This window comes from Nasonia vitripennis (genome assembly GCF_009193385.2).
Source record: "Nasonia vitripennis strain AsymCx chromosome 5 unlocalized genomic scaffold, Nvit_psr_1.1 chr5_random0003, whole genome shotgun sequence".
Lineage (NCBI taxonomy): Eukaryota > Metazoa > Arthropoda > Insecta > Hymenoptera > Pteromalidae > Nasonia > Nasonia vitripennis.
Genome location: NW_022279653.1, coordinates 915,842 through 942,767, shown reverse-complemented (window position 1 = coordinate 942,767; position 26,926 = coordinate 915,842). Strand labels below are relative to the sequence as shown.

The following is a 26,926-nucleotide window of genomic DNA, read 5'->3' as shown; positions in this document are numbered from 1 at the left end:
TATAGGGGACTCCTTATCTCCTTATCTTACTCTTAATATTATTACACTGAAATCACAATTCATTTATTTTAACTGGCTAGGCAGTTCACAGCGAAGCGTTGGATGATATTCGGCGGCAAACTCGCATTCGTGCGATACACTTTCGCAAAAAAAACTAACCTGCCGACGGTTAAACACAATGGTTTCGCGACTAGAGTAAATCTAACAACTGGCAGTATGGCTATAAAATCGGTATACGGATACCTCACTCTCTACCTCAACTTTTTTAGCAAAAATAAAACGGCTCTTCCTCTCGTACTGGTGATGTCTCGTGCTCTGAAGATTTCGTCGTGAACAATAGAAAAAAACCAACTAGGATTTTCGGCACTACCGGAGGGGTCTACTCCAGGCTGCGTTTCAAAACCTAATGAATGCCTTCTCTCGGAGGATTTGGATTGGCGGATCATGCGCCGTACATACACTTTTAGTTCGTCGTTGTTTTACAAGCTTTCTGACAGATCAATCGGCTTAGAACACACTCTCGCGAATCAGCATATCTCCTTCATACCGTACATTATAATTGTCGCTCGGCGATCAACATTATTTATTCCCGGCTACATGATTTGCATACTCATACGCTGACTTCCTCACAGACACGCTCGGGCTTATCGGCGAGTTGCGAGCAGGCGCGCACGACGCGTTTTTCCCCCTCCCAGCGATTCGTTCTCTTCTTCACTCGCGCTGGTTCGGTGCTGCGCTGGCTTCTTCCAGGTAGTGCATGCGTGTGAACCGGTGGGAACGTAGTAGTGTGGCTGGCGGCGAAACTACGCAGTATAGCGTGGCGTAGTCTGTTATGATGTCTCTCTCTCTCTCTCTCTCTCTCTCTCTCTCTCTCTCTCTCTCTCTCGCTCTTTTTACGGGATAAATTTAAGGGCTATTAGTACCAACTCGTGGAGTGGTACAGTCCTTGCGAAGAGTAGAGAAGTGTAGAGAGCAGTGTGGAGAAAGATCTTTGAAAACTCGACGGTCACCCCGTCGCACAAATCAGTCAATGTCGCCTTTAAAAAAAGTTATCCGCGTTAACGTAAAAAGTGTAATTTACGGGATCTTGGAAGCATGCGCCCAGTAAAAATAATTGTAAATATTCTGGCTGTAACTGTTTACTTACCTTCAACAAAAATAAAAAATGTTTCTAAAATAGCCCTCTATGATTATGAATGGTCCCGATTCGATGTTCCGTGCAATTGTTACGTCGTACGACTTACCGGATAAATTTATTTCAAAACTGAAAATCTGATCATCTTTACAATACAAACGTTGAAATTCAAGCTCTCAAAGGAAAAAAATGCATTGCGTGCGCTGTACAGTTTCGACACACGGCCGAATGCATGTCAGTGTTGATTCAGCGAAATGCTCAATAAGCAATTCGTGACGTTGTAAGCGAGCGCTACTTTGAATGTATACATTTTCAGTTATTTTAAGTTTGTAGATATTGCAAACAATTACGTTGTAAACAAAGTTTTTAAAAAGCCTTACACGCGCTCAAACAAGCCATTCGTAGTCAGTCGCGAGCTCCGTGCATCGCTGTTCGACAATTGGTGCCAATCAATTATATATCCAACTCATATCTTGCTAAAAATCTCTATTAGTTGATAAATTATAAAATACTCTTACTCGTAAAAGCTCAATAAATAAATCAGTTCCCTGATAGAAATTCGAATATTTAAAATGGGCTGGAAACTATGAAATGGCTATGAGAAATAGCCTAGACATAACTTATGATGAAATGCTTTTTCTCCCATTTCTTGAGCATTCGTTATAATAAACATAACCTTAAATCTTTCGTATTGATATTAGTCCTTGTGTCGTTCACTAATTTCAAAGAGGCTTGCGGATTTTAATCGATTTCCAAACGGTTTACAAAATTAACAGTCAATTAGAGTTATACAAACACGACAAACGAAGATATTCGTGATTTTCTTATTTTTTCACTTTTTTGACCCGACTTATTTTGCGTAGTACTTTCGTCGTCATGGACTAGCTATCACCTGTGCTTTGCTTTAGACAATGAAATCTATTTTTCTTTATACCTCGGTCGAAAGTACGCATATCCCGCAACGATTTCAATGCAGAAAGCCTAAGATTTGTACAGTGGTAGATATCACGCGCGCCCTCTATAACAGCGGGAGCAAAAGTTCTATAGTCACGGCGGGACGACCGGACGTACTATAACCTCAATTTCTCAAAGCTATACGTACCAGAGTGTACAGTGTGCATCGCGCGCCATAATTAAATTTCAATAGGTGCTACAGATGTTAGGTTATGTTCCCTGATAGGAAATGTTGTGCTGACATGATTTTAAGCTTGATTTAATAACGCTGCTAATAGCTGAAGATTAAAAGCAATAAAATTTGATTAATTTTAATCACATTTTAATCGTTTTAATACTTCTAATCCTCGTGATCATTTTAAAAGAATCAATTTTAATACATTTTAATCATATAGCAATTAATGCTTATTTTTAGCATTAATTTTAATCGTTTTCGATCCGCATTATCACTAACAATTCCATTTAATCTATTTTAATTTATTTTAATGACCTTGAAATTGCTGAAAATAATGCGGCAATGTCAGGTTTAATCCAAAGTAATCGTATTGTTTTTAAAAGACTATATTATAACTGAAAGTAATAAATTTTAATTATATTTGATTGTTTGCTAGTTAATCGTAATTAATAATGAGCCAAATTAAATTGTTTCTAATAGCATATAATTGAAATCATTCTAATCGTTTTTAATATACAGTATTAAAATCTCAAAAAATACATAATTCTATCGTTTTTGATCGTATTTAATGCAAATCATTGGAATTATTTTTAACGACTTATAACGCAATTAAAAGTGATAAACTTTAATTCTTTGTGATTGTTAGTTGATGAATCCGAATTACACCAATAAAAAATTCGGCGCGCACTCCCTGTGACCCATTATGGCTGACCTGAAACACCAACTCCGTTTGAAAGCATTCTTATACTTAAATGCCAAAAACTACGTAGCGTTCTTACTAGACTCAGTGAGTGGCGATCTGGAGCTCCTAGATAGAAGTTGCATTACTCCACTCTCAAAAATTTGAGTGCATTAAAACTGTACATCTTAGTCTTTAAATTTAATAATATTTTGTAAATGTGAAACAATACATTATCGCTCCCTACGAAAAGTAGTACATTTCAGATCTCGCACCTAAGACTATACATTTGGTTATTCGCCGCGAAAACTGGCACTTTTCACTGCGATGTTTCCAAATTATTTTTTGGCTCTTGGTCATTAAAGAGTTAAAGTGTTTAGAAAATAACTAAATCATATTCCACGAATCTTGTGAAATTATTATACATATGGATAAGTATCACTGTTACCAGAATTAATGCAGTGAAAATTGTCATAGAGTAAATATGTCACGACTTTAAAGTGTAATATAGAAGAATTTTCTCAGATTCAAGAGTAAATTTAAATACATAGTATGATTTCCCTGGTGCACACACACACGCAATAACAAAATTAAATAAGGTGTGTGTGTATATATATAAAAAACCTTCTTTTGTTTTGCTATTGCACACACGCACACACACACACTCATTAATACGTATAACTGAGGTATTACCTTTATAATGTAAATACAATACGTCGTTAAGACTTGGAGTTTCATAAAGTTTGTGCTCTCGACAATGTTTTTTTATAAGATCTTCTGACATTCTGTACAAAAATAAAAAGTATATCACAAAATATAAATAATAACGTAAAATTTTTTATGAAATTTAATTAAAAGACTTATATTTACCTGATTTCATTTTTTTTATTGAACAAGCAAATTTCTTTTTGGTGTTTTTCGCTGCTTCTGGAATCAACAGTTTTTTTAATTTGATTATAAATCTCTGCACGAAATAACTTGCTATCTAATTGTTTTTCTATAGATTTAAGTACTTTCTCTTGACAGTTTAAGATATTATGCTTAACTACAGAATTATTTTTAGAATCATCCATAACTCTTCGTTAACGTTTCTGTGATTTGATTAAACTTTGTTCAATTTAGACTTGCAACCTCTGATTCTAAATTTTATGATGTAGATTACTTTCTTATGATTTATCGAGAATATTTAAATTAATATTGTATTTAGTTATGAGACACGCTAACTTGTAAGAGCAATCCAAATAGCTTGTTACAATTGAGCACGTCTGAAGTAGTATTCGTTACCATGGAGATACCTGAAAATGTGTTCAATGTGTTTTTATACCGTAAACTAGTTGTTCGATCATAAGGAAATGCACGTCACTATTCTTATCATAATTTTAAACACAATTCACAAAAATTCACTGTTTTTTCTGGTATTTTCTACTATCATCTGTTGCTTATCATTTATTTTCGTATAAAGTTGTCATTATTCATCACAAGTTGAAAAATATGAACAAAAATAAACAGCGAAAAAGAGAAAAAACCAGATAAAAATCAATCACGATAGAGAAAAACAGAGAAAAACGATAAAAAAAAGTAATAAACTGTAATTATCAATAAAGAGAAAAAAAACATATAAAGTGAACAAACTGAAATTTGCGGACTGACTGCAAGGTGCCCTGCTAATAGATTAGATAAGATTAAAAGCGATTAAAGTTGATTAATTTTAATCGTTCTTAATACTTCTAATCCTCGTGATCATTTTAGACAAATCAATTTTGATACATTTTAATCGTATAGCAATTAATGCTTATTTTTAGAATTAATTTTAATCGTTTTCGATCCGCATTATCACTAACAATTCCATTTAATCTATTTTAATTTATTTTAATGTCCTTGAAATTGCTGAAAATAATGCGGCAATGTCAGGTTTAATCCAAAGTAATTGTATCGTTTTTAAAAGACTATATTATAACTGAAAGTAATAAATTTTAATTATATTTGATTGTTTGCTAGTTAATCGTAATTAATGATGAGCCAAATTAAATTGTTTCTAATAGCATATAATTGAAATTATTCTAATCGTTTTTAATATACAGTATTAAAATCTCAAAAAATACATAATTCTATCGTTTTTGATCGTATTTAATGCAAATCATTGGAATCATTTTTAACGACTTATAACGCAATTAAAAGTGATAAACTTTAATTCTTTGTGATTGTTAGTTGATGAATCCGAATTACACCAATAAAAAATTCGGCGCGCACTCCCTGTGACCCATTATGACTGACCTGAAACACCGACTCCGTTTGAAAGCATTCTTATATATTTAATAATATTTTGTAAATGTGAGACAATACATTATCGCTCCCTACGAAAAGTAGTACATTTCAGATCTCGCACCGAAGACTATACATTTGGTTATTCGCCGCGAAAACTGGTACTTTTCACTATTTGCCGCGAAATAGCACGTTTTACGGCTCAAATTAATGCTCTTTGTAGTATGAGATATACTTATGATAATTTATTAATTTTTGTACAAGCCGACTCTTTGCATGTGAATATTCCTATGTACTACTTTGGCGTTCGTATATATCATCTATTGTTTAAGCATAAAGCCCCGGTACCACTAGTGTTTTCGTGAAATGTACTAGTCTTCGCGGCAAGGACGCGAAACGTGCTAGTCTTCGTAGGGAGCAAAGATATTATATGCCTGATTGTGAGAAAACATGAAATACTGTGCACAAATATTACTATAAAAAGAACGCTTTTTTGAGTTGCCAATATAAATTTGTAAAAATGTGAAGCATTTTGAAAAATCATGAAAATTTGTAAATATTATGACAGGTTTCATGTTAGTGATGCTCCAAATTTAAATGTAAAATTTTTAATTTCTATATGGCACGTATAACGTATACGAGTTAGAATACGAAGTCAAGAAGCACCGTGCCCTATATTCTTTGAAATCGTGGTTTCTCATCACATTTTATTTTCCTAACACTAGTTTCTAAATGTTACAGCAGCATTCCATGTGGCTGTTTGCATTAATTTGAGAGCTGAAGCTACCGCTGCTGAAAAATCTTAGGTGAGATCTCTAGCCAAAATCTCACCTGAGATTCTGCCCTATGGATTACTGAAATTTGTTAAACAACTATAATTTAAATTGTTATAATTAAGAGTTCTAGGTAGTAAAATGTCCCAAATAAGTTCAAAAATTCATGTTTTAAAGCATTCGAAGCAATACTTAAATTTTTCAAAAATCACTTGAGAATCTCTGGTGAGATACTCAGGTAAAAATATTAAAAATTTAATAAATGGCTAAAGCGACTCGAAAAATTGTTTTTTTTAAATTTGTTTACCACCTAGAAGGTAACTTTTAATTATAACAAACTAAAAAATCTATATCTACACTATATTAAAACAATAAAATGATCAATTTTGTAAAAATTCATTAGAACTAGTGAACCATTCCGAAATGACAATTATTTCATGACAGGTTTGGGATAAAAACATAAATGCATCATACTGTCGCAAAAAAGTAAAAAAAAAAATTGGATTTAGTTAACTTTTTTAATAAAAAAATGTTTTACAAAAAGTGACCGGGTCATGAAACATTTCACATAAATCAACTATATAATTTAATATATTTGCGTTATCTTTTTTAGTAAACTAGGAATGAAGGCGCGGTTCGCGGGCTCTTGTTTCTATCTCTGTCTAATAACACTGGTAGAAAATCTACCATAAGTGTTGGGTGGCGCACTAACGTCTGCTAATATTTTATAAGCATGTAACATGTTACTAAATCCCTCAAAACTATTATTTAATAAATATAATAATAATGCTCAATGTCGTCATCATTGGTTTGAATAGTGAATTTGAAGAAAAGTTTAGTATAAGAGTCAGTGGGTTTGTACTTACTATGCTACCTAGAAAACATGTAAATTACATGATTATGATTTAACTGTTTTAATTCATATTTTCACATCGAGGTCCATATGAATTTTTTAATTTAGCGTATCAAATTATCTTGTAGACAGTTACACAGAAACTACCATCTCTAGCACATCGTATTTCTGGTTTCCAGTGTATTTTTACATGAAGAAAGTGATAAGTACTTTAGCTTTTTTGTCAAGGCATTAATTATAATTTTGACTTTTAACAGTTGTGAGAGATTTTGAGACCGACACCTGTTTTTCCATTTTTGCATTTATTCTCATTCAAAAACTAACAGGTCTAGAGAGCTCATATTTTGCATATAGATTTCTTTTGTGATTGTGAAAAGATATTTAAAGTTGAATCGACCTTAACTGAAATACTTTTGTTTTCGACTACAGCACTCATGATAATTATTTAGTTGTATAGCATAAGTTAGCATTCACATCATCAGTGTCAGAGTCGAAATCAGAAGTTTTTCAGTTAAGGTCGATTCAACTTTAAATATCTTTTCACAATCACAAAAGAAATCTATATGCAAAATATGAGCTCTCTAGACCTGTTAGTTTTTGAATGAGAATAAATGGAAAAACAGGTATCGGTCTCAAAATCTCTCACAACTATTAAAAGTCAAAATTCTAATTACCTAATACCTTGACAAAAAAGCCAAAACATTTATCACTTTCTCTATGTAAAAATATGCTAGAAACCAGAAATACAATGTGCTAGAGATATTAGTTTGCAACGGTCAAGTAGATACGTGCTGGCAGAGTGGGGAGTCCGAGCAGCAGCCGCCGTACCTGGGCTTCTACCGCAGGCGCCTACTCGCGGGTTACAGCACTGACCGCTCGCTCTCTATTGAGTAGTGCGTGTGTCGATAGTCGATGTTCGTGCATCGACGCGCTTAGCTCGAGCGTTTATGTAAATTCGTTTCACGCGCATCATGCTGTCTTCTTCTACGCTCGCGTCTCTACAGCTTGCTCGCAGCCCGAGTTCTCCTGCGCGAGGAGAACGACTTAACTCTCCAAACCGGACACAGCACTCTCAGCAATAGCCAACTACTAAGCCACATGTTGTGAGTGATATCGAAGCAGGCCCAGCACACGCACACTTGCAGCAACGCCGAAAAGCCTGGTTCTCTCTTTTATTCCGCGTATAATATTTTATATTAAATTTTATTACTAACACTGTGCACCCGGGGATATTCCTTGTGAACTGATCCGGGGAGTTTTCACCTAACACTGGTGAAAACTCAGCACATAATCATAATACATTAACTCTGCCTCCGACGAGTTGTAAAAGTACGGCTGAGCGCTGTCTGACTGGGCCGGCTACGTCGACCCCTAGTCGGTTTTCTCATGGACGCATTCCTCAAATATTTCTTATACTAGACGTGGCGCAGTGCGCTGCGCGCACTGTAGTAGACTATAATTTCATTAACTTATTAAATGGAATATAAATACTTGATTGATATTTTTAATATTTGTTTTCTATCACGGAAATATATCAAACTTTACAATATATGATTCATTTCGTGCTCATATAAATTTCAAAATTGCCGCGGTTTCATCGCCAACTTCCTTTTAAAATTTTAAGGTTATGTCTCGAGAATAGAATAGTCTCGAGAGTAGAATGTCTCTAGAATATTATAAATACACAAATTATAATTTGATATGTATTATAGTATTATATTACATTTTCAATATTAGAATTAATTTTAGAAATCAATAACAAATCAAAAAATTCTAACGATACTTTTGACGCATGCGCACTACATGAGCCAATCATATTAACGCATTCTTGGCTTCACTTCATCCGGTCATGACTTTTTTATATAGGGACTAATCCCACATATAACTCAGTGTATAACATATCCGTAAAAAAACACGCGCTCATTCATTATATTACATTTTGTGTTATTGCGCATCTCCATCACGTCCTTCTTTTCAATCGAAACATTTTTCCACGTCGGTTCTTATTCAAATATTCTCGTAACAAGTAAACATTAATTGATGTTTTGTTTGACCTAGAGGACCTGTTCTAAAACCAGACGCATGCCTGTGTCATAGGCAAGGCCAAACAAACGAGCACTTAGTACACATAAATTCCTGCGTTACTGTATATTATTCAAATATTTTTCGCGTATCTAGTTCACTCGTCATTCAACTTTGTAAGTCACATGTTAATTCAAGACGAACTATATTCTGCATATTCAAAATTTATTTGCTTAGATTTATCCACTCAACTATACCATTCAAATTAAACTTTACTCTTTTTTTTGTACCGTTTCTTATGTAACTCATAAATTTTGTCGTAATACTCTTTCATTACTTAAAAAGATAAATAAAACTTCACTCCTACAATTATTCTTATAGCTATTTCATCGAATGTAATGTGTTTACTAATATCATGAGTTGCGTTATCTCGCTCCGCCAATTTTCTACTTGTTGTGTAAGAATTAAATAAATGATAAAGACTTCATGCCACAAACATATTATAGCGAGTAAATATACGATTATATTATTTCAACCCATCCTGTTACGACCGCTCAGTACCTTATGCACCCAAAATTATTAATTAAACCTAAATTATCACATATTGATTGTATCTATTCATTCTAAGTTAGTAATTAATTATCAATTCTGATTAACGAACAATTTTTAAAATAAGGATTGCACGCCGTATCTTCAAACCAGTAGTCTCTTTACTTGTCATTAAATTTATATAAAGACAAACTATAGAATAATCTCGCAAGTTTCTGCGTAAATGGCTATAATTAAAATTTGACCTGCTCAATTAAAAAATTAGCTCAGTTAAAAAACAGTTAAATCAGAATCATCTAGGTTACATATCTCTAGGTAACATAGGAAGTGGCAGTGTCATATTTTAGTTGTCTAGTAGCCTTTTTACAATTCGAAGAGCATTGTATAATGATAGACTTAAACTTACTGATTCTGATACTGAACTTTTCTTTAAATTCACCTCTCAAACCTCACCGAGGGCGACTTTGGGCACAGAGACACAGTATATCTTCAAACTCTTTATTCTTTTAATTGAACTTCTCACTGACATTTCAAAAAAAAAAAAACTAAATAATATTCACACACTTTATTACTACTTCAAATAGGGTTAGGGTGCCACTTTTCAATACACATGTTGTAATACTACATACTCTTGGTAATGATTAATTTTTACTAAAATTTCTTGCTAGTTATATTACATATATTTTATCTGTTATCAAGGTTTCCATATTCCATTTTAAACACCTCAAACATTTCTACCAGAGTTATGATCTATGACTGTTTTGAGGGTTATGAATTTAAAGCGCGGTTCTGATCACGTTGCCTAGGCAACCAACCAGCAACCAATCAGAATCACGTATTAAATGCTTCACAACAAAGGCCATCATTTTTTAAAGAGAGGATTATTATTAATGAAGTATATGTATACATTATTAATAATAATTTACTATAGTAAGATTGGTCCACATATGTCGGATACTGTGAATAATAATCTCCTCGGAAAAATATGAAACATATGTTTATTCGATTTTTTAATCTGAATTATTATATAAATCATATGCGTCACATAGATATACATGTATATTTTACATACATTATCAGAGATGATCTTAAGATTTGGTCCAGATCAAAGGGATGCTGAAAATAATTATTTGTGCAGATATTTTTCTTAAAGCAATGTATTAGTGAATATGAAATAACGAATACTGTATGTATTCATACATATCACAAGATGTAATCTGCAGATTCGGTCCCGATAAAAGAGATGCTGCAAATAATTATTTGTGTAGTTTTACTCTTTTTTAAAGCAATGTGATTGTAAATATAAAATGACGAATGCTGCATATATTCATGCGTATGACAAGATGTAATCTGCAGATTAAGTCCGATAAAAAAGGATGCTGCAAATAATAATTTGTGAAGATATGATCTTTTTTTAAAGCTATGTATTTGTACATATGAAATGATGAATGCTGTATGTGTTCATGCATATCACAAGATGTAATCTGCAGATTTGGTTCAGATGAAAGGGATGCTGGAAATAATAATTCGTGCAGACATGTTTTTTTTAAAGTATCTGTTTGTGAATGTGAAATGACGAAAGTCTTCATGTAATCATTTTTTTATATGAAGAGCACTAACATGAGTTTTTTCAGTAGGGAAAGATCAATTAATATTAAACAATATTAATTTCTTTAAATAATCCATAAATTATAATCATATAGACGTTTTAAACAAACATTACAATAAATTACATACTTTGAATAATGTATTAGATATTTTTATTATAACCCTGGTAGAAAATAAACCAACCATTTACCAACGGTTGGCTTACGGTATTCGCCAACTGCTTCCCAACCAAATTTAACTATGAGAACCCTGCTCTGTGTTTTAGCAAACATGCGCTTTGCAACTGATGCCGCGCATGCGCACTATAGTCACTTGTGGCGACACGTGCGTACACCTTTTCACATAACCCCAAAATTTAATGAAAGTTTACCCTATTGAAAATAAATGAATGGATATCCAGCTAGATTAAAAATGGATTCCATGTGGATTTGACATAGATTGCACGTGGATAATCCAGATGGATATCCAATTGGATAATTTGGAAAGAAAAAATATAAAAAATTATTTAAATAATACTTTTTATATATTTTGTGACCATGTGGATAATTTTGACTGAAAATCTCACTGAAGATTTTTCAATAAGGATTGTTAAAATATTTCAAATACTGACTTATTCAAGAATTTAGATAGGTATTGAATAAAATGATGATAAAATTAATTGATCTTTATAATTGAAATAAAGACAACAGTTATATATTTACAGGTATTATTAGTTTAAAACTAGTGAATGTAGAAGTACATGTAGACAACAGTTATTTACAGGTATTATTAGTTTAAAACAAGTGAATGCAGTACAATTATAAAATGAAGAAAACTGTTTTAAACTATGAGAAAACTGTTGTCATCGCTTATTAATAGTTATTGTCTGTTGAATTCATTTTTTTATTCATTAACAAAATCGTAAAATTTTATACCTGAAAAAAAAATCCAACTAAAGAATCTAACAAACTAAATAAAACTGAAGACAACAAAAGATTACTGTTGTCTGTGTATCAATTCCGACATTTTTCTGCTATCATTTGCAGTTCATAACTTTTTTCTTCAGTTGTTATGTATTACATTTTAGTACAGAATATAAATGTTATGATTGTTATAATCCTACAATTTACATTATATAATAAATGTAAAAAAAAATGTTCAATTAATATTATTTTATTGTTAGATTTTGTTAATATAATTAATACTGTCATCTGATAATAACAAAGAATTTAAAAACATTTTCTAATATTTCAAATTTATTTCTATTTTATTCTATAATTTTAAAACCAGTCCTGTGTACGAGTAGCTATAACTACTTTTATAGAATGTTGGCTGTATTGAAAATATATTTATGTATACTCGATGTAGTGGTGGGCGATATTTATCGATATTTTGAAATATCGATAAATTGTATCGATACTTCTCCTAACCGATAATCATAGATATCGATATTACTCCTCCAATATCGAAAAATTTTACGTTCCGATACTTTAAAATTTTATAGATAGACCGAGAGGCGAGATGCGAAAGGTAGAGATTAGAGACTTGTGCTCTCCTCGCAACTCGCCGTGCTGTCGCTGAGCGCCATTGTGATTGTGTCACGGTGGCGCCATTGTGACAGCAAACCGCAAGTGGCGGAAGTTACCAGATACTGGTAAGTAGTGCTGAATTCGAACGCAACGCCGAATACTCGACTCTCGACAATAACAGTGCCGACTACCGGTTTGGACGAGTCGAGTGCCAAAAGTCGAGAGTGCTTCTTTTCGCTCAATTTTCTTTGTGTAGTGTACAGATGAATACCTATTGCTTAGAATGCATTTAACAGAAGCAGTGCATGAATTATTTATTCATTTAGATCATCAAGAGTCCTTGTTGACACGTTTAAAAGATAGGTTATTTTTTCACTACATATCCATTGATATTCAGGAATTCCGAGAAATAGAATCGATTGTTGAAAAAAACAAAAAGTCTTTAGATCATATACTATCTTGGTCTGAATGTAAAGACGCACAGAACATTGGATCGGAATCATTACAGAAAATTCAAATTAGATTATTAAAAATTTTATCAATGATAAAAAGCTTGCTGAAAGATATATTTGATTGGATCATAGAGCTCTACGATAGTTTAGCAGATACAGTTTCTATTACTTCTAGTGACAGTGATAGTGACGTGTAAAACTCTAAAAAAGTAAGTAACAAAGTTCTATTAAATAATTACTATATAAAATATAACGCAGAGAAAAATCGTGATAATCGTATTATTCTATTGCCGATAACACCAGCCGAATTCAAAAGCTGGAAGCTACTTTATCGACGGCACAACGTGTAGCGTGCTTATATATAGGTATATATGTGTGTGTGCGTGTGTGTGTGTGTGTTTATGTGCGTTAGTGTTAGGTTAGTATTTTCGTAAGTTCTGTGTATCTTACTAACTCTCTAATCTTCAACCTAAAATATTGAATATTAAGAAGAACTATTACTGGTTAAGACTAATATTCGTATTTTTTTCATTTTAGTGATGAAATTTCATTTAGCGGCAAAGTTGTGAGGTCCGCGGGTAACACGACAAATTTGAGATCGCATTTACAAACAAATCACCCTAAAATTAAATTGGAAATTCAAAAAAACACACAGTCCACTGCGAGTACGAAGTCGAGTTCCAGTTCACTATTAGAAATGCACGAATCATCCAAGTCACCCGAGCCACCTAGCAAACAATAATTAAAAACGAGTGAATCTAATGAATTAGAGTTTGAAGCTAAGGAATCGAATCAAGAGACTATCAAGCCGCAACGGAAAAGGCAACTTAGAGTAGATACTGTTATGTCTGAGCAACGTTCATATGAAGGTAACCGTCTAAAGCTAATGTTGTTTTAACACTATTGTTTGTTTTAAATTTAATTCATATTTTTTAATAGATGGCGGAATAAAATCAATAGAAGCTAATAAAAGATTAGTTTTCATGATTGCCAAAGACAAAATGCCGTATAGTATTGTCGAAAAGGAAGGATTCCAGAAATTTGTGAATTTTGTAGCCCCTTTATACAAAATTCCTAATAGGAAAGCAATCACGGAGCAGACATCAAACATTTACGTGCAATTGTCGAATTTCGTTAGAGGAATGTTGTCCAATGTAAGTGACATTTCAATAACAGCAGATATATGGACGGACACCCAGAAATGTAAGAGTTATTTGGGGTTCACAACTCACTTTATTGAAAATGCAACATACAAATCCATTATGCTAGGAGTAAAAGAACTACACGAACGCCATATATCCAAAAACATTGAAAAATGGTTTAACGAAATGCTGGAGCAGTGGGAAATTAAAAAAGATTCAGTCATTATAATTGTTACCGATAACGCTGCTAATATCAAAAAAGGAGCTATAGATTGCTTCGGTAAAGAAAAATGGCTACCGTGTTTTGCGCATACGCTGAATCTAGTACCTGTAGTCGTGTTCGAAAATAACAAAAACATTTATTCCATCATTACAAAAGTAAAAGAAATAGTAACTTTTTTTAGAAGTTCTACTGCAGCAGCTGACGAACTTAGAAAAACATCGAATCTTATATTATTTCAATGTAATAACACCCGATGGGGCTCTACTTATAAAATGCTGCAGCGATACTTAGATTTATCCGAGACAGTTATCAATATATTATTGGTAACAATGCACGACAATCTCAAGGCTCCTAAACCTATAATGGGCGATGATTTAATAACCATCCAAGAAATGATGGTAATTTTAGAATCCATCGCTCAAGCTACTGAGCTTATTGGGGGAGAAAAATATATCACCGGTAGTGAAGCACTACCGCTCATCAAAAACGTAAAAATTAAATGAGTTGACCGTACGTTTAAACCAACCAGTGGATAAGCCATGGAAACAAAAATACCAGTGACGGCAGTGACACATCAGAGAATTTAAATCCAAACATACACAGCGCAAATGAAGAAAAATCTAATTCAGTGTGGAGTTATGACATCGAACTCAGAGAAAAATTAATAGCGTCGGAAACAAGAGACGCATTGAATAAACCGCGCACGGAAATGCCAGACGAATTCAAATTTTATCTTTCGCAAGAAATTATTGCTAGGCAAGAAAATCCCTTAGAATTTTGGAATAAAATACTTCATTCTGTGTTGAAAAAAGTAGCTATAGATATTTAACAGTGATTGCGACGTCTGTTCCCAGCGAACGACAATTTTCTCAAGCGTCTCTTGTATTAACGGAGAAAAGGAGTCAGCTTACAGCTGACCACTTCCAGCAGCTACTTTTTTTAACTACCCTACCCAAAGAATATTGGTTTCTAAAATAATTATAATAAAATATGTAAAACTTTTATGATAAATAAATTCTTTTGTAATAGATTAAAAATAATGAATAACATAAATTTCACAAATACACAAATCGTTTTACTACTTTTATTTTACAAAATTGATGAATTTTTTTTCGATTTTTATCGATATTTCTGTTATCGATATTCGAAACCAAGTATCGATATTTTATCAAATATCGTCCTAAATTTAAATCTCTCTCGATACTTATTCTCTCTCTAGCTTTCTTACTTTCTCATGTACTGCGCCTTTAGAAGCTGTAACAAAGGAAGTATTATACAGCATCTTGATTCTGTCCTGCAGATAAGTCATAACGTGCTCAACGTGCATTAATTGCACTAACAGTCGTTACACTTTTTTCTTGAAGAATGTTATATATACATAAAATTTATAATATTTTAAAAAGGTCAACTTTTATATAAATGACAATGCAAATCATAAAAAATTTATTTTAAATGTACTTATTTACAATGTACATGTTGAACTGAGTCTCCACCGAAATGCAACCGAGCGAGCATCAGCAAGCGAAGCGACCATCGCTAGTTTGAAATTAAAGAAATACATAATGTTGAAGGAAGCTACGTGACAAAGAATTGGCAGCGGTTTTGTTTTCTTAATGTCGGCCGAATGACGGAACGGAGACTGCACGGAATGGGCCACGCGTGACGTCCAGGTACCCCTGCTCCGGGACACGGAAATGACGGCATTGTGCTGAGCACAATGACTGCACGCGGTGCAAGCATCGTGCCGGCACTTAAATTAAGCGAAAAAACAAAAAAATTAAAACCCTAACGAGGATCGAATCCTGAACCTTTCAGTTAGCAGGCTGGCACTTTACACTCGACCACGAACACTTGTTACAAGTCATAGCTAATTGTGTCCTTATGTACTGTGAGCAGCTGTTGATGTTAATAAAGTTGCAAGTTATTGTAATAAACAATCACCAAAATTATTATTAACGCGTTTAACAACATTGATATTCGCCGCATATTTCGTGTAAGGCGCGAAACTGGCAGGCTGCTATAAATTCGGTAGTCATGAAAGAGTAGTCATAATAATATAATTAATAAAAATTGGCAAGGAACAAAGTCCGGTGGATAAATAATAGTCCAAATTAACAAAATCAACAGCCTTAAAATATAATACATTGAAAAGCTTTATTTCGTGAATTGTGCGGCTGAAAATGTTCTAAGTTTCGCAGCTAACAAAGCCAGCATTCTGCGGTCATTCTGACAAAGTTTCGTGCCGTCGCAATATGAGCACGCGTGCTGGCACGCTGTGCCGCCAAAATATCAACATTCGGGAAGTCATAATGTTGACATTTTGGCGGCACAGCGTGCCAGCACTTAACAGAACGAGAGGTATAAAAAAAGTCTATCGTATATAAGCGGGTAAGTGGGAAAAAATTTGCAAAATTAGCAAGGGAGGGACTTTATAACGACATTCAACGACACCCCTCTAAGAATAAGCAAAATTTTTTAGAAAAATGGTTTTTACATTTCAGCTCTTCATTTAAAAACCGCTCGACGAAATCGTTTAAAATTTTAGCAGCAGATAGCTTTTTTATGGTAAATTACCAAATAAAATTTTGAAGCATTTAGCTACATTGTTCTAGAAATATAAGGAATACAACAATTTTCAAAAAAAAATTGAAACCTTGTAGAAATGGAAATCTTATAAGAACCATAAGGGTTTAAAAGCTGTGCAATGAACTTAGCCAAAACACATAAAATATCTACTTTTTCCCAAAATCTTAAGTGCAATAAGGACTTTTTACGTTCGTAATCGAGGCACAAAAAAACTAATTATTTTTAGTTTTCGATTTATTACTAAAAAAATTAATTGTTAAATCACTTTAAATTTTAATGGGATATAGTTTGACACGTGACCCATCGACATGATTTTTTTCGGAAGGTTATGATGTTTAGTTTCAGAGATATGAATTTTTATTTTTAAATCACCGTTTTCATTTTATCTGCTGAACAAGGCGGTCAATCCGAGGGCCAAACGAGGAAAAGTAGGTAATTTTATTTTCTTTCAAATGCATTATAGCTGAATTTTTTGTAACAATGGGGTGATTTAAAAAAATGCAAAATAGTGTTTTTCAAAAATCAAAAAATGGCCATACTAAAAAATAGTTGAGAAAATAAAAAATAACTGTTTTTCCCGAATTCAGAATCCAAAAATAGATATGCATGTCAAATTTTATTGATATTGACGGAGTAGTTCTAGACTACGATACGGTATACATACACACATACACACACACACACCACGCAAGTAAGCCTGACACCCGTATGTGGCACGTCCCCTGGGTGGCGGATGGGAGAGAGCTCGCTGGGGTATATACCTCGGAAGGTAGAGCAGAAATGAAATATGCTCCGTGGACCAAATCAGGTCGCCGTCTTTGCCATGCGGTGCGACCCGTAAGCTGCCAAAAGGAGATACTGGGTGGCAAGGCAATCTGAGGTTGCGAGCCAAAGTGACCTAGACCACCTTTGGCTCCCGCTGACGATAATGCGGGAGGCCGCGGTCGCATAGCCAGTACCGGTCAATCGGCTAAGGCGAGTGCGTGATATTGCTTGATGTCTGTTAGAAACTCTCCAGAGAGCCAAGCACTTTGTTCGGGGTGGGAGGTTCAAAAGAGTGGAGGTGGGCTAGGGCAGTATCGCGTGCTATACTCTGGTATGATGTTCCCAGTCTGGCACCGCTTACAGTCATGTGTTGGGGCCATGTCAGCTGCCTCCATAGACGGGGGGATCGACGGTGGTCGGACACATACCGGAATCAAGACTATTATCGAGCATGGAAAATTTAACCGAGTAAGGAGAGAAAGCAGGAATAGGAGTTTTCGAGATCTGGAATACAATCCGGGATGCTGAGCGAGAACGAGAAAGCATATGGAAGAAGATCCGAGACAGGCTGGACTCTATGGATAATGTTGTGTCAAACGCATCCAACATTCATAAGTCTGTTAAAGGCGATCTATCGGCGATTATGATCCAGGTTAAATGGCTTAAAAGAGGACAAGTGGCGCTGGAAAAGAGCAAGGAGAGCCTTGGATTGATGCTAAAAAAAGCAGAAATGTCACCAAACCAGCAGCATATTCAGAAGGGGGACAATGCATTACAGACGATAGAAGCATCAAACGCAATGACGACAAAAACGCTAAATAAGCGTAAGGCAATGTCACCAAGCCAGGTATAAAAGAGACAAGAAAACTACGCTAAAAGAACGAGAAAAAATAAGGAAGTAGCTTCTGTGGAAGTCGCATAAAAAATCCAATCACAGGTGTCTCCGAAAGGAAAGGCAGACCAACCCTGGCAGGAGGTTATTACCAGAGAGGAGAAAAAGTAAGAAAATAAGAGGAAAAAGAAGATACGCGAAAGCACTGGTGCCAAGAACAAAAATGGCACTAGAATACCACGAGAAAGACTCACCAGGCTTGATATAAAAGCTGACCGTAATCTGACGGAGCTTGGTAATAACGTCAAAAAGATACGCAAAACGGTGGCAAGAGATCTTCTTTTGGAGCTACGATGCACCAAAGAAGTAAAAACGCAGGAAATTCAAGAAGCGGTTAAAGCAGTGCTGGTAAAAGAAGCCACAATCAAGAAGCTTCAGCACGAAGTAGTCTTTAAAATAAAAGACCTGGATATGCTTGTGGCGGTCCCCTCCTACCACCACATGCGGCCCGAAGCTCCGCCTAGCGGAGCACCACGACGTGGCGAGCGCGACGGGAGCTTAGAAGCTTAGTCACTTTCGTTGCGGCCTGGCCGCCGGATCGAACAGACCTAGACATCTTGTACATAAATAATTACAATCTAGTCACAATCAGCTCTCAGCATTGTCTTTATTCTTTGTACTTGGTCCGTTCGCCTTTCCCTACCTTATCTCCTATTAGGGAGCGTAGAAGATAGAGATCCAAACCAACTCAACTCTCTAAATGCTTACCTCTAAGCAGGATATTTTAGAAGCCCTGAGTAGAGAGTTTCCAGAAGAGAAGGAAATAGTAGAGGAGACGTCCGTAAAGACTCTTCGGAAAACTTATGGAGATACGCAGACTGCCGTCGTACAGCTGCATGCCCAGACTGCACTAAAAGCGATCGCACGGGGAAAGCTCAAAATAGGTTGGGTTAATTAAAAAATCAGGGAGATTAGTCAGGAATCACGACCACCTAGATGCTATAAATGCCTGGGTTTTGGCCATATCGCAAAAAAGTGTACAGAGACGTACGACAGAAGTAAATGCTGTTTTAAGTGCGGAGCGGAAGTCGAGATGCAGCGAAAAGTTGCACGAACGCGCTGAGTTGCATTCTCTGCCGGAAAAAGGATGGAGAATCAAAGAGTGACCATGCAGCTGGTAGCTATACATGCCCAGCCTACCGAGCTGCATTAAAAGTACTGAAGAACCAACGAAAATAAAGATAGTGCAGATAAATCTAAACCACTGTAAGACGGCACAGGACCTACTCAATCAGTATGCCCGCGAGAAAGAGGTAGACGTAGCCATTGTGTGCGAACAATATAAGGATCTGGACGAACCATCGTGGGAAATAGACACTACGGGTAAAGCAGCAATCTGGATATGTGGAAACGTTGCTTTCTATGGAAAAATGAAGACCCCTGAAGAAGGATATATACGGGCTAAGGTAGCAGGTGTCACTGTTTACAGCTGCTACGCTTCAGTTTTCAGTTTTCCATAAGAGGACAAAACACATAGACGTGTGTTTCCACAGCGTTAGAGAGAAATTCCAAGAGAATATTTTCCAGCTGCAGTATATCAACACTAAAGAGCAACTAGCAGACATCTCCACCAAGCCTCTATTAAGACAGCTGTTCGAATAACACCGCAACAAGATCTACAGAGAATAGTTTTTAGAGAACATTGTATGATATTTTTAATATTTTTTTTCAGTCTTGTTCATTAAATTACGAAAACAGTGGGAGTGTTGAGATATGTTTTTTGTTTGTTTTATGTAGGTAACCCTGCTAAAAATGACCAATTAAACCCGATTAATGTCGATTCTATTTTGATCGGTTCTAAGTGGTTTTCATTGAGATAATCGAGCAGTATGATTACTAGTTAATTGGTTTCAATTTGAAGCCGGTCCGAATACGTAAAACCCAAATTTCTTTTAATCGGAAAAAATCGGTCTTAACCATTGATTTTTTTGTAATTTGAACCTTATACGGTAATAATCATTTGTAATCGGAATCGGTCCTAATCAGTATTTAACCAATACTGTGTAATCGGTATTAATCGGTTGTTATAGTGGTGCAAATGTATTCGTGTTTGAAAGGATTAGAGTTGAGGTTGGTAATAATCGGTTGTAATCGTAATTGGTCCCAATCAGTATTTAACCAATACTGTGAGATCGTGATTAATCGGTTCTTATAGTGGTGCAAATGTTATCGTGTTTTGAAGAATTAGCGTCTGTGTCTATGGTAATCGGTTGTAATCGGGATTAGTTCAAAATTAGTACTCAACCAATATTGTATGATCAGAATTGATCGGTTCTAATTTTGTTGTTCTAAACTTAACCGTGTATAAAAAATTAGTGTTGGGGTCAGTAATAATCGGTTATAATCGGAATTGGTTGAAATTGGTATTTAACTGACGTTTTATGATTGCGCACTATCTTGATTCGGTCATCGGTCAAGTGATAGTGACCACCTAGAGCACCGCTTAATTTAAAGGGCAGACAAAGTACCTTGGGAAACATCACTTCGGTTCCTCAGTTATCGGTTTTTTATTTCTGTCTAAAAAAGACATGTATAAGACGAACAAAGTGACTGATGCAGACCCCTGCTAAAAATAGTCCATAGAAATCAATAAGACCTCTTATCAAATCGAAGGGTAAGTCTTAATCGCGATTTTTGCAATAAAAATCGATTAAATTAGATTGGGTCAATGGGAATCGATTAAAATCTATAGAGAAATCAATGGATTTTAATTGCTGTTTTCCATCTATTTATTTAAATTATTGTTTTTCATATAGAATTCAATCGACTTTTATTGACCCTATCGAATTTAATCTAGTTTTAATGTGAAAATGGCGATTAAGACTTACCATTCAATTCAATAAGATATCTTATCGATTTCAATGTACTTCTATGAACTATTTTTAACAGGGACACACCGCTAAAGGTCATCCGGTATTTCTCACTCGCAAGCACAAAGAATCTATGCTGGTCAGTATATAAGGCCGTTCAAGTTACTATACTAACCAATTAAACATAAGATATACGTGCGATTAAAATATCGTTAAAAATTTTGCCCAATCGGTGTAAATTGTGTTAATTGGTTTGTATTCGGAAATCCTGGATCACAAAAACGTATTCAAACCGAATAGTTTTTTTTCATCAGGTTTAATTGGTTATTTTTAGCAGGAAGTATTGTTTTCTTTTGCGATGTTACGTCCAGCGTATCCGCTAAAATGGAGGGTCAAATGGATACCTACATTATCTACAACAGGACTATTGTCGTGCCGATAACCAGCAACTCCCTCTACAACTCCGCTATAGGACGAATCACCTAATATCCCATAAAAATCCCATTGGCTTTACCCTTGTCCCTAGATAACTAGCTAAGGGCGTACACCGAAAAGCAGACTGCATAAATAGGACCTGGAGCCTACCGAGGTGTGCTCTTTTCTCGCGATTCTCTAAAACGGCGAAGCTCCGTCCGTCAGTTATTCTCTTGTATTGAACTCCGTAATAAACTCTTTTTGGCTAAATTGTGCTTACATTCATTTGCAACTCCGCTTCCGTCCTTCTGATTACAGTTGCTAATTTATTAGTGATTGTTGAGAAAACTAACAATCGAAACCTGATAGGGTACGACTGCTATGCTTTTGTTCGCTATCTACAGGTTCACGAGAACAAATCGATTCTTTGGCGGTGCGAGACTCTGTCACTACCACTGGTCACTTTGAGATCTCGACCTGGCCTGACGAGCATACTCTCGGCTAGTAGGAAGCAAAGTTGCTAAGAAATGAATCGATTCAATATTTATAAACGGAAAGGGTACAACAGCGAAAGTTTAGTTACTTCTCGAGTATCATATTCTGAGTCGGAACTTAATTGAAATGCACCGTAGGCACCAGGCAGTAAAGAACCGGTCACAGACATCGTACTGCTGCACGGAAGAGACCGCAGACTCAGCGTCGTCCACGGCATTTATCAAACAAAGTAAGTGACAAATTTAATAGTAGCTTGTATAAATCCGCGCGTAGTCTGAATTAAGCAAGGTATCTCTTCCTTGGCAACACGACGTAACAGCGATATCCCTCATGTTTGTAGCACTACGTATGTGTAAGAACGACGATGCGTTTGCGAGCACCTTTTTGTATTTTAATCTGAATAAAACTCAGTTATTATCACGCACATCTAGCTAGATTACTAATTTTCTATCAAATATAACAAAAAAATAATAATAATAATATTGACAAATAATGATAAATAAATTTGTCTGAATTTGTACCAGCAGTATTTAATATTATTTTCATTATTTATTTTTATTTAATTTTATAGTTTATTATGGCTTACGGTTCGTTAGTATTTTTCATTATTTGTCGTTATTCACTTTTATTTATATGTATTTAATATTATTTTCATTATTTATTTTTATTTAATTTTATAGTTTATTATCGCTTACGGTTCGTTAATATTTTTCATTATTTGTCGTTATTCATTTTTATTTCTTGCAATTTAAAAAAACTTCCATCAGGGAAATCATAAAATTACGTGATGAAACGTTCGAAATCAATACATAACTAACTGACGTCACAAATCACATATCAAAATTACACGAAGAAATACGTAATATTTAATACATCACAAAATCATATCAATATTTTCACCAGGGATATATTTCAGACTTTAGGAACGCACCGAAACAAGCGAACTGACAGTACGCAGTGCTCGTCACGTGACACGCAATGTACCATGTAGACAGACCCTTAGGCAACGGCGATTTTGCCGAGTGAACCTGGCGATCACTCGTCGCAAAAAGAGAGCCGTTACCAAGCCTATGCCTATTAGATCTTAGAGTTTGATCCCCTTCTTTCTTACTCTCTGCATTATATTATGTACTAGAAATTTGCTTAGTGCGCGTGCCGCGCGCGTTAATTTTGTTGTTGAACTCTTTGAAGATGCTCCCTATTTCCACTGTACCCACCGATGAAATTTTTTGATAACGGTCTGATTTGGCTCTATAGCTTTAATTCGATACTAATCGCTATCTTCTTTTTGTAGATGACTAAAAGTTGGCTTAGCGCGCCTGCCGCGCGCGTTGATTTTGTTATTATTGTACTCTCTGAAGTTACTCCCTGTTTTCACTGTACCCACCAATGAAATTTTTTGATAACGGTCTGAATTGGCTCTGTAAGGGCTTCAATTGGATAATATCGCAATCTCCCTTTTAGAAATGGATAGCTGTGATTCGATACCAGGGAGTAAGAGAGAAGGAGACCAAACTATTATGGGGTCGCGTCGCAAAAGTGGACTGCTTTTTCCGACGAAGATCACCAGATCCGCGTGGCGGAACGGACGAGACCTAGCGAGTAACAGTGCCACCTGTTGGTGGCTGATTGTACTATAAGCGAATTAGTGATTGTACATACCTACCGACGATATATAGATATATGTTTGTTTGTATTACTTTTGTTAATTGTTGATATCTAAAAATAAAGTGTATACTTCAAAATAAACCAGATTACACAAATGATACTAAAATTTATATACCCTCTTACGTTCAGTCTTCATGTTACTTTCGATATTATAGTTAATTCTAGCTATTGTTGCATTTTTGTGATAAATTAATATCATTTTTGTATTATTAAAGCTATTTAAGTATAATAATTTTTCTATATACCATTTATGGTAAATATCTTATGAAGCAGTATATCTGTTACTCTGATTTACAAATATTTGGAATAAGATAAAAAAAATAATATTAAAACCTAATTATTTAAAAGTTGGTTTCTAATAATTATTTAATTAAATTATACCCATCTAGTTACGCCCACCTGAGCGATGAACATATGCTACTTCCAGGGATTACTAACTATTGTCACCGTGGCGAAGCGGTTATGATGCTAGATTCTTATCTTTTGTCCACACGTTCAAATCCTAGTCTCGTCAATTGTTTTTCTGTATTTCAAAATTTTTCCTGTATCTAAACAAAATGTAATTCTTTTTGCTAAAACAATTATATAATCTATTTTAAATTGTAAAATGTATGGTAAGTACCTATATACATATATATATATATATATATATATATATATATATATATATATATATTAAAAATTTAATATTTCTTATAACGATAAGAAAGATTAAATTAAACATAATAAGTTTCTTAATAACATTGAAAAAAAGGATAGATATTCCAACTTATTTTCAATCATATTTTAAAACGATCGTATTTCGTCTCGACTTTCTGGAAAATGTTTTTCCGTGAAATGTTGAGCAGCTCGCTCGTTCGAGAAGTCCGGGAATTTCGCGACTCCAGATCAGCGTTAGTGGAGTATATAGCCAAACATTGTAACTCCGATCAAAAACATTATACTGTGTTTTTTTCTCACAGTAATACAGTAGGTCTGCAAGAGTGCAGTCGACTATCAGTTCAGACGTGAGTGCGTTAAAGGAAGAGTACATGGTTATATTAATGTGCAATACATGAGTGCTTAATATTTTACGTTACTAGACTCGATAATTGCATTACTATTGTTACGGAGTGGTGGTGGGTTACGTCCGTGACACTATAAAAATGTCGTGTTTTATAAGTGGATGTAAATCAAAAATAAAAAAAGGACAACGACAGTGAACTGCGTATAGCTATGTTTAGGGCCACATCAGTAATACACTAGGATTTTGTGCAGACTTTCTACGCATCGATAAGTATCTATTTAATGACCCTGTAATATATTTGTTTTATAGGATGAAATTTTTCGTTTATGGCAAAAAGCTATTTCAAACGGCAATTCGTTGCGAAAGCACCATCGAATTTGTGAACTTCATTTTAAAAAAGATGAAGTCGAGAAAGAATTCATTCACGTTCTTCCCGATGGCAGTATATATACATTGCCAAAGGATAAATGTTCCCAAGAAAAAGGTTCGGTGCCGTCTATTTTTCAATTAATTGAGAAAGAAACCAATGCAGAAGATCGACAACCAGTATATGCTGTGCTGTAGTCTCTGTAGAAGTTAATTATTTGCCGAAAGCAATTGGTGCATGCAGTATATGGTTTTATATAAATATTAATAATAATTATTGTATAGTAGTTTGTGAACAGGTGAACAAATATTTATTTTTATATGCTTCTACACCGTATATCGAAAAGTACAGTATATTATCGGTTTATAGAAAGAAGCACAGTTGAAAAGTTTTTATCAAAGCTAGCACATTTAAACGTGGTAAACCATCAGAGCTAAATATTTTCGCGAAGATCACTGCAACCTGCTTGCAGTTACTAGCAGAATTTGCAATCCAGCGTTGAAAATTTGCACAATTCAGATCATAAAAAAATGTATGTATAATTTAACCACCGCGAGTTTTAATCCGAGATATGTTTTTAAAAAGTGGCAAACCACATCCAGAATTTGAAATGGACTGCAGTATGTGATTTAAAAAATATGTCGAGTATCGGAGAAAATAGCTTACCCCAAAAATTTGAATGAAACAAAAAAGAAATGAATTCGAGCCAGTAGTCGAGGAAAATGCGTAAATTACTTTTTCACTGAAATTCCGCGAGTAATGCTAGTCTTTGCTGCAAATTCGTGAGACGTGCTACGTTTTGTATAGCATTTTTTAAATATGCCACTTTCTGTGGGACATTCTCAATCAATAGTGCTCCTCTTTACTTGAAAATGTTAACTAATCTATAGATATTACGCGGAGTAACAATGTGTATCATAATAATTACTGTGCTAATTAATATATGTTAGATGCTTCGTCAACTAGTCCGCTGTTACCTTCAGGAAGTAGTAACCAAGAGGTCGAAGTTTTTGAAAATGCCGGAAAAGTAAGAAATGAAATAGTTAACAAAGCTGCAGAAAATACGGAATATTTACGAAGTATTAGCCAAGAAAATGTAGTCCTTGAAAATAACGGAAATTCACGAAGTTATGAGATTACACTACCCTCATGGCTATTTACTAAGCAGTATATCTCTGCATGGGCTATAAACAAGCTTGTTTTTTAGCAAAGACTTGACCACCGATGAAACGCTTTTTCAAGCATTTTTGAGCCATTTCTTGAAAAGCATAGCCTAAGCTAGTTTTTAAATACTAATTGGATAGGAAAGTTGATTACAAGGCAAAAGTGAATTTGTATAGGGTATATAAACAAGCGAAGAACTGACTATTATTATTAGGGTAATGTAAGTGTCTAAATACTACCATTATCGTAGGCCTTTAATTTCTATGAATGCGCTAGTTTTAAGGTACGTATATGCGATATATATATATATATATATATATATATATATATATATATATATATATATATATATATATATCGCATATACGTACCTTAATATATATATATATATATATATATATATATATATATACACACGTATATA

General features: G+C 34.5%; 1 protein-coding gene across 1 annotated transcript in view; it reads right to left on the bottom strand.

Annotated features, from left to right (window-relative positions):
• LOC103317585 (dynein assembly factor 1, axonemal homolog) overlaps positions 1–26,926 on the bottom strand; it is a 119,660-nt gene that overhangs the window by 91,378 nt on the left and 1,356 nt on the right. Inside the window, exons 2-3 of the mRNA XM_031932874.1 lie at positions 3,814–4,238; positions 3,637–3,728 (exon numbers count right to left, since the gene is read on the bottom strand). Of these exons, the coding sequence (XP_031788734.1) occupies positions 3,637–3,728; positions 3,814–4,016 (295 nt within the window). The 5' untranslated portion in view covers positions 4,017–4,238. The remainder of the gene's footprint in view (positions 1–3,636; positions 3,729–3,813; positions 4,239–26,926) is intronic.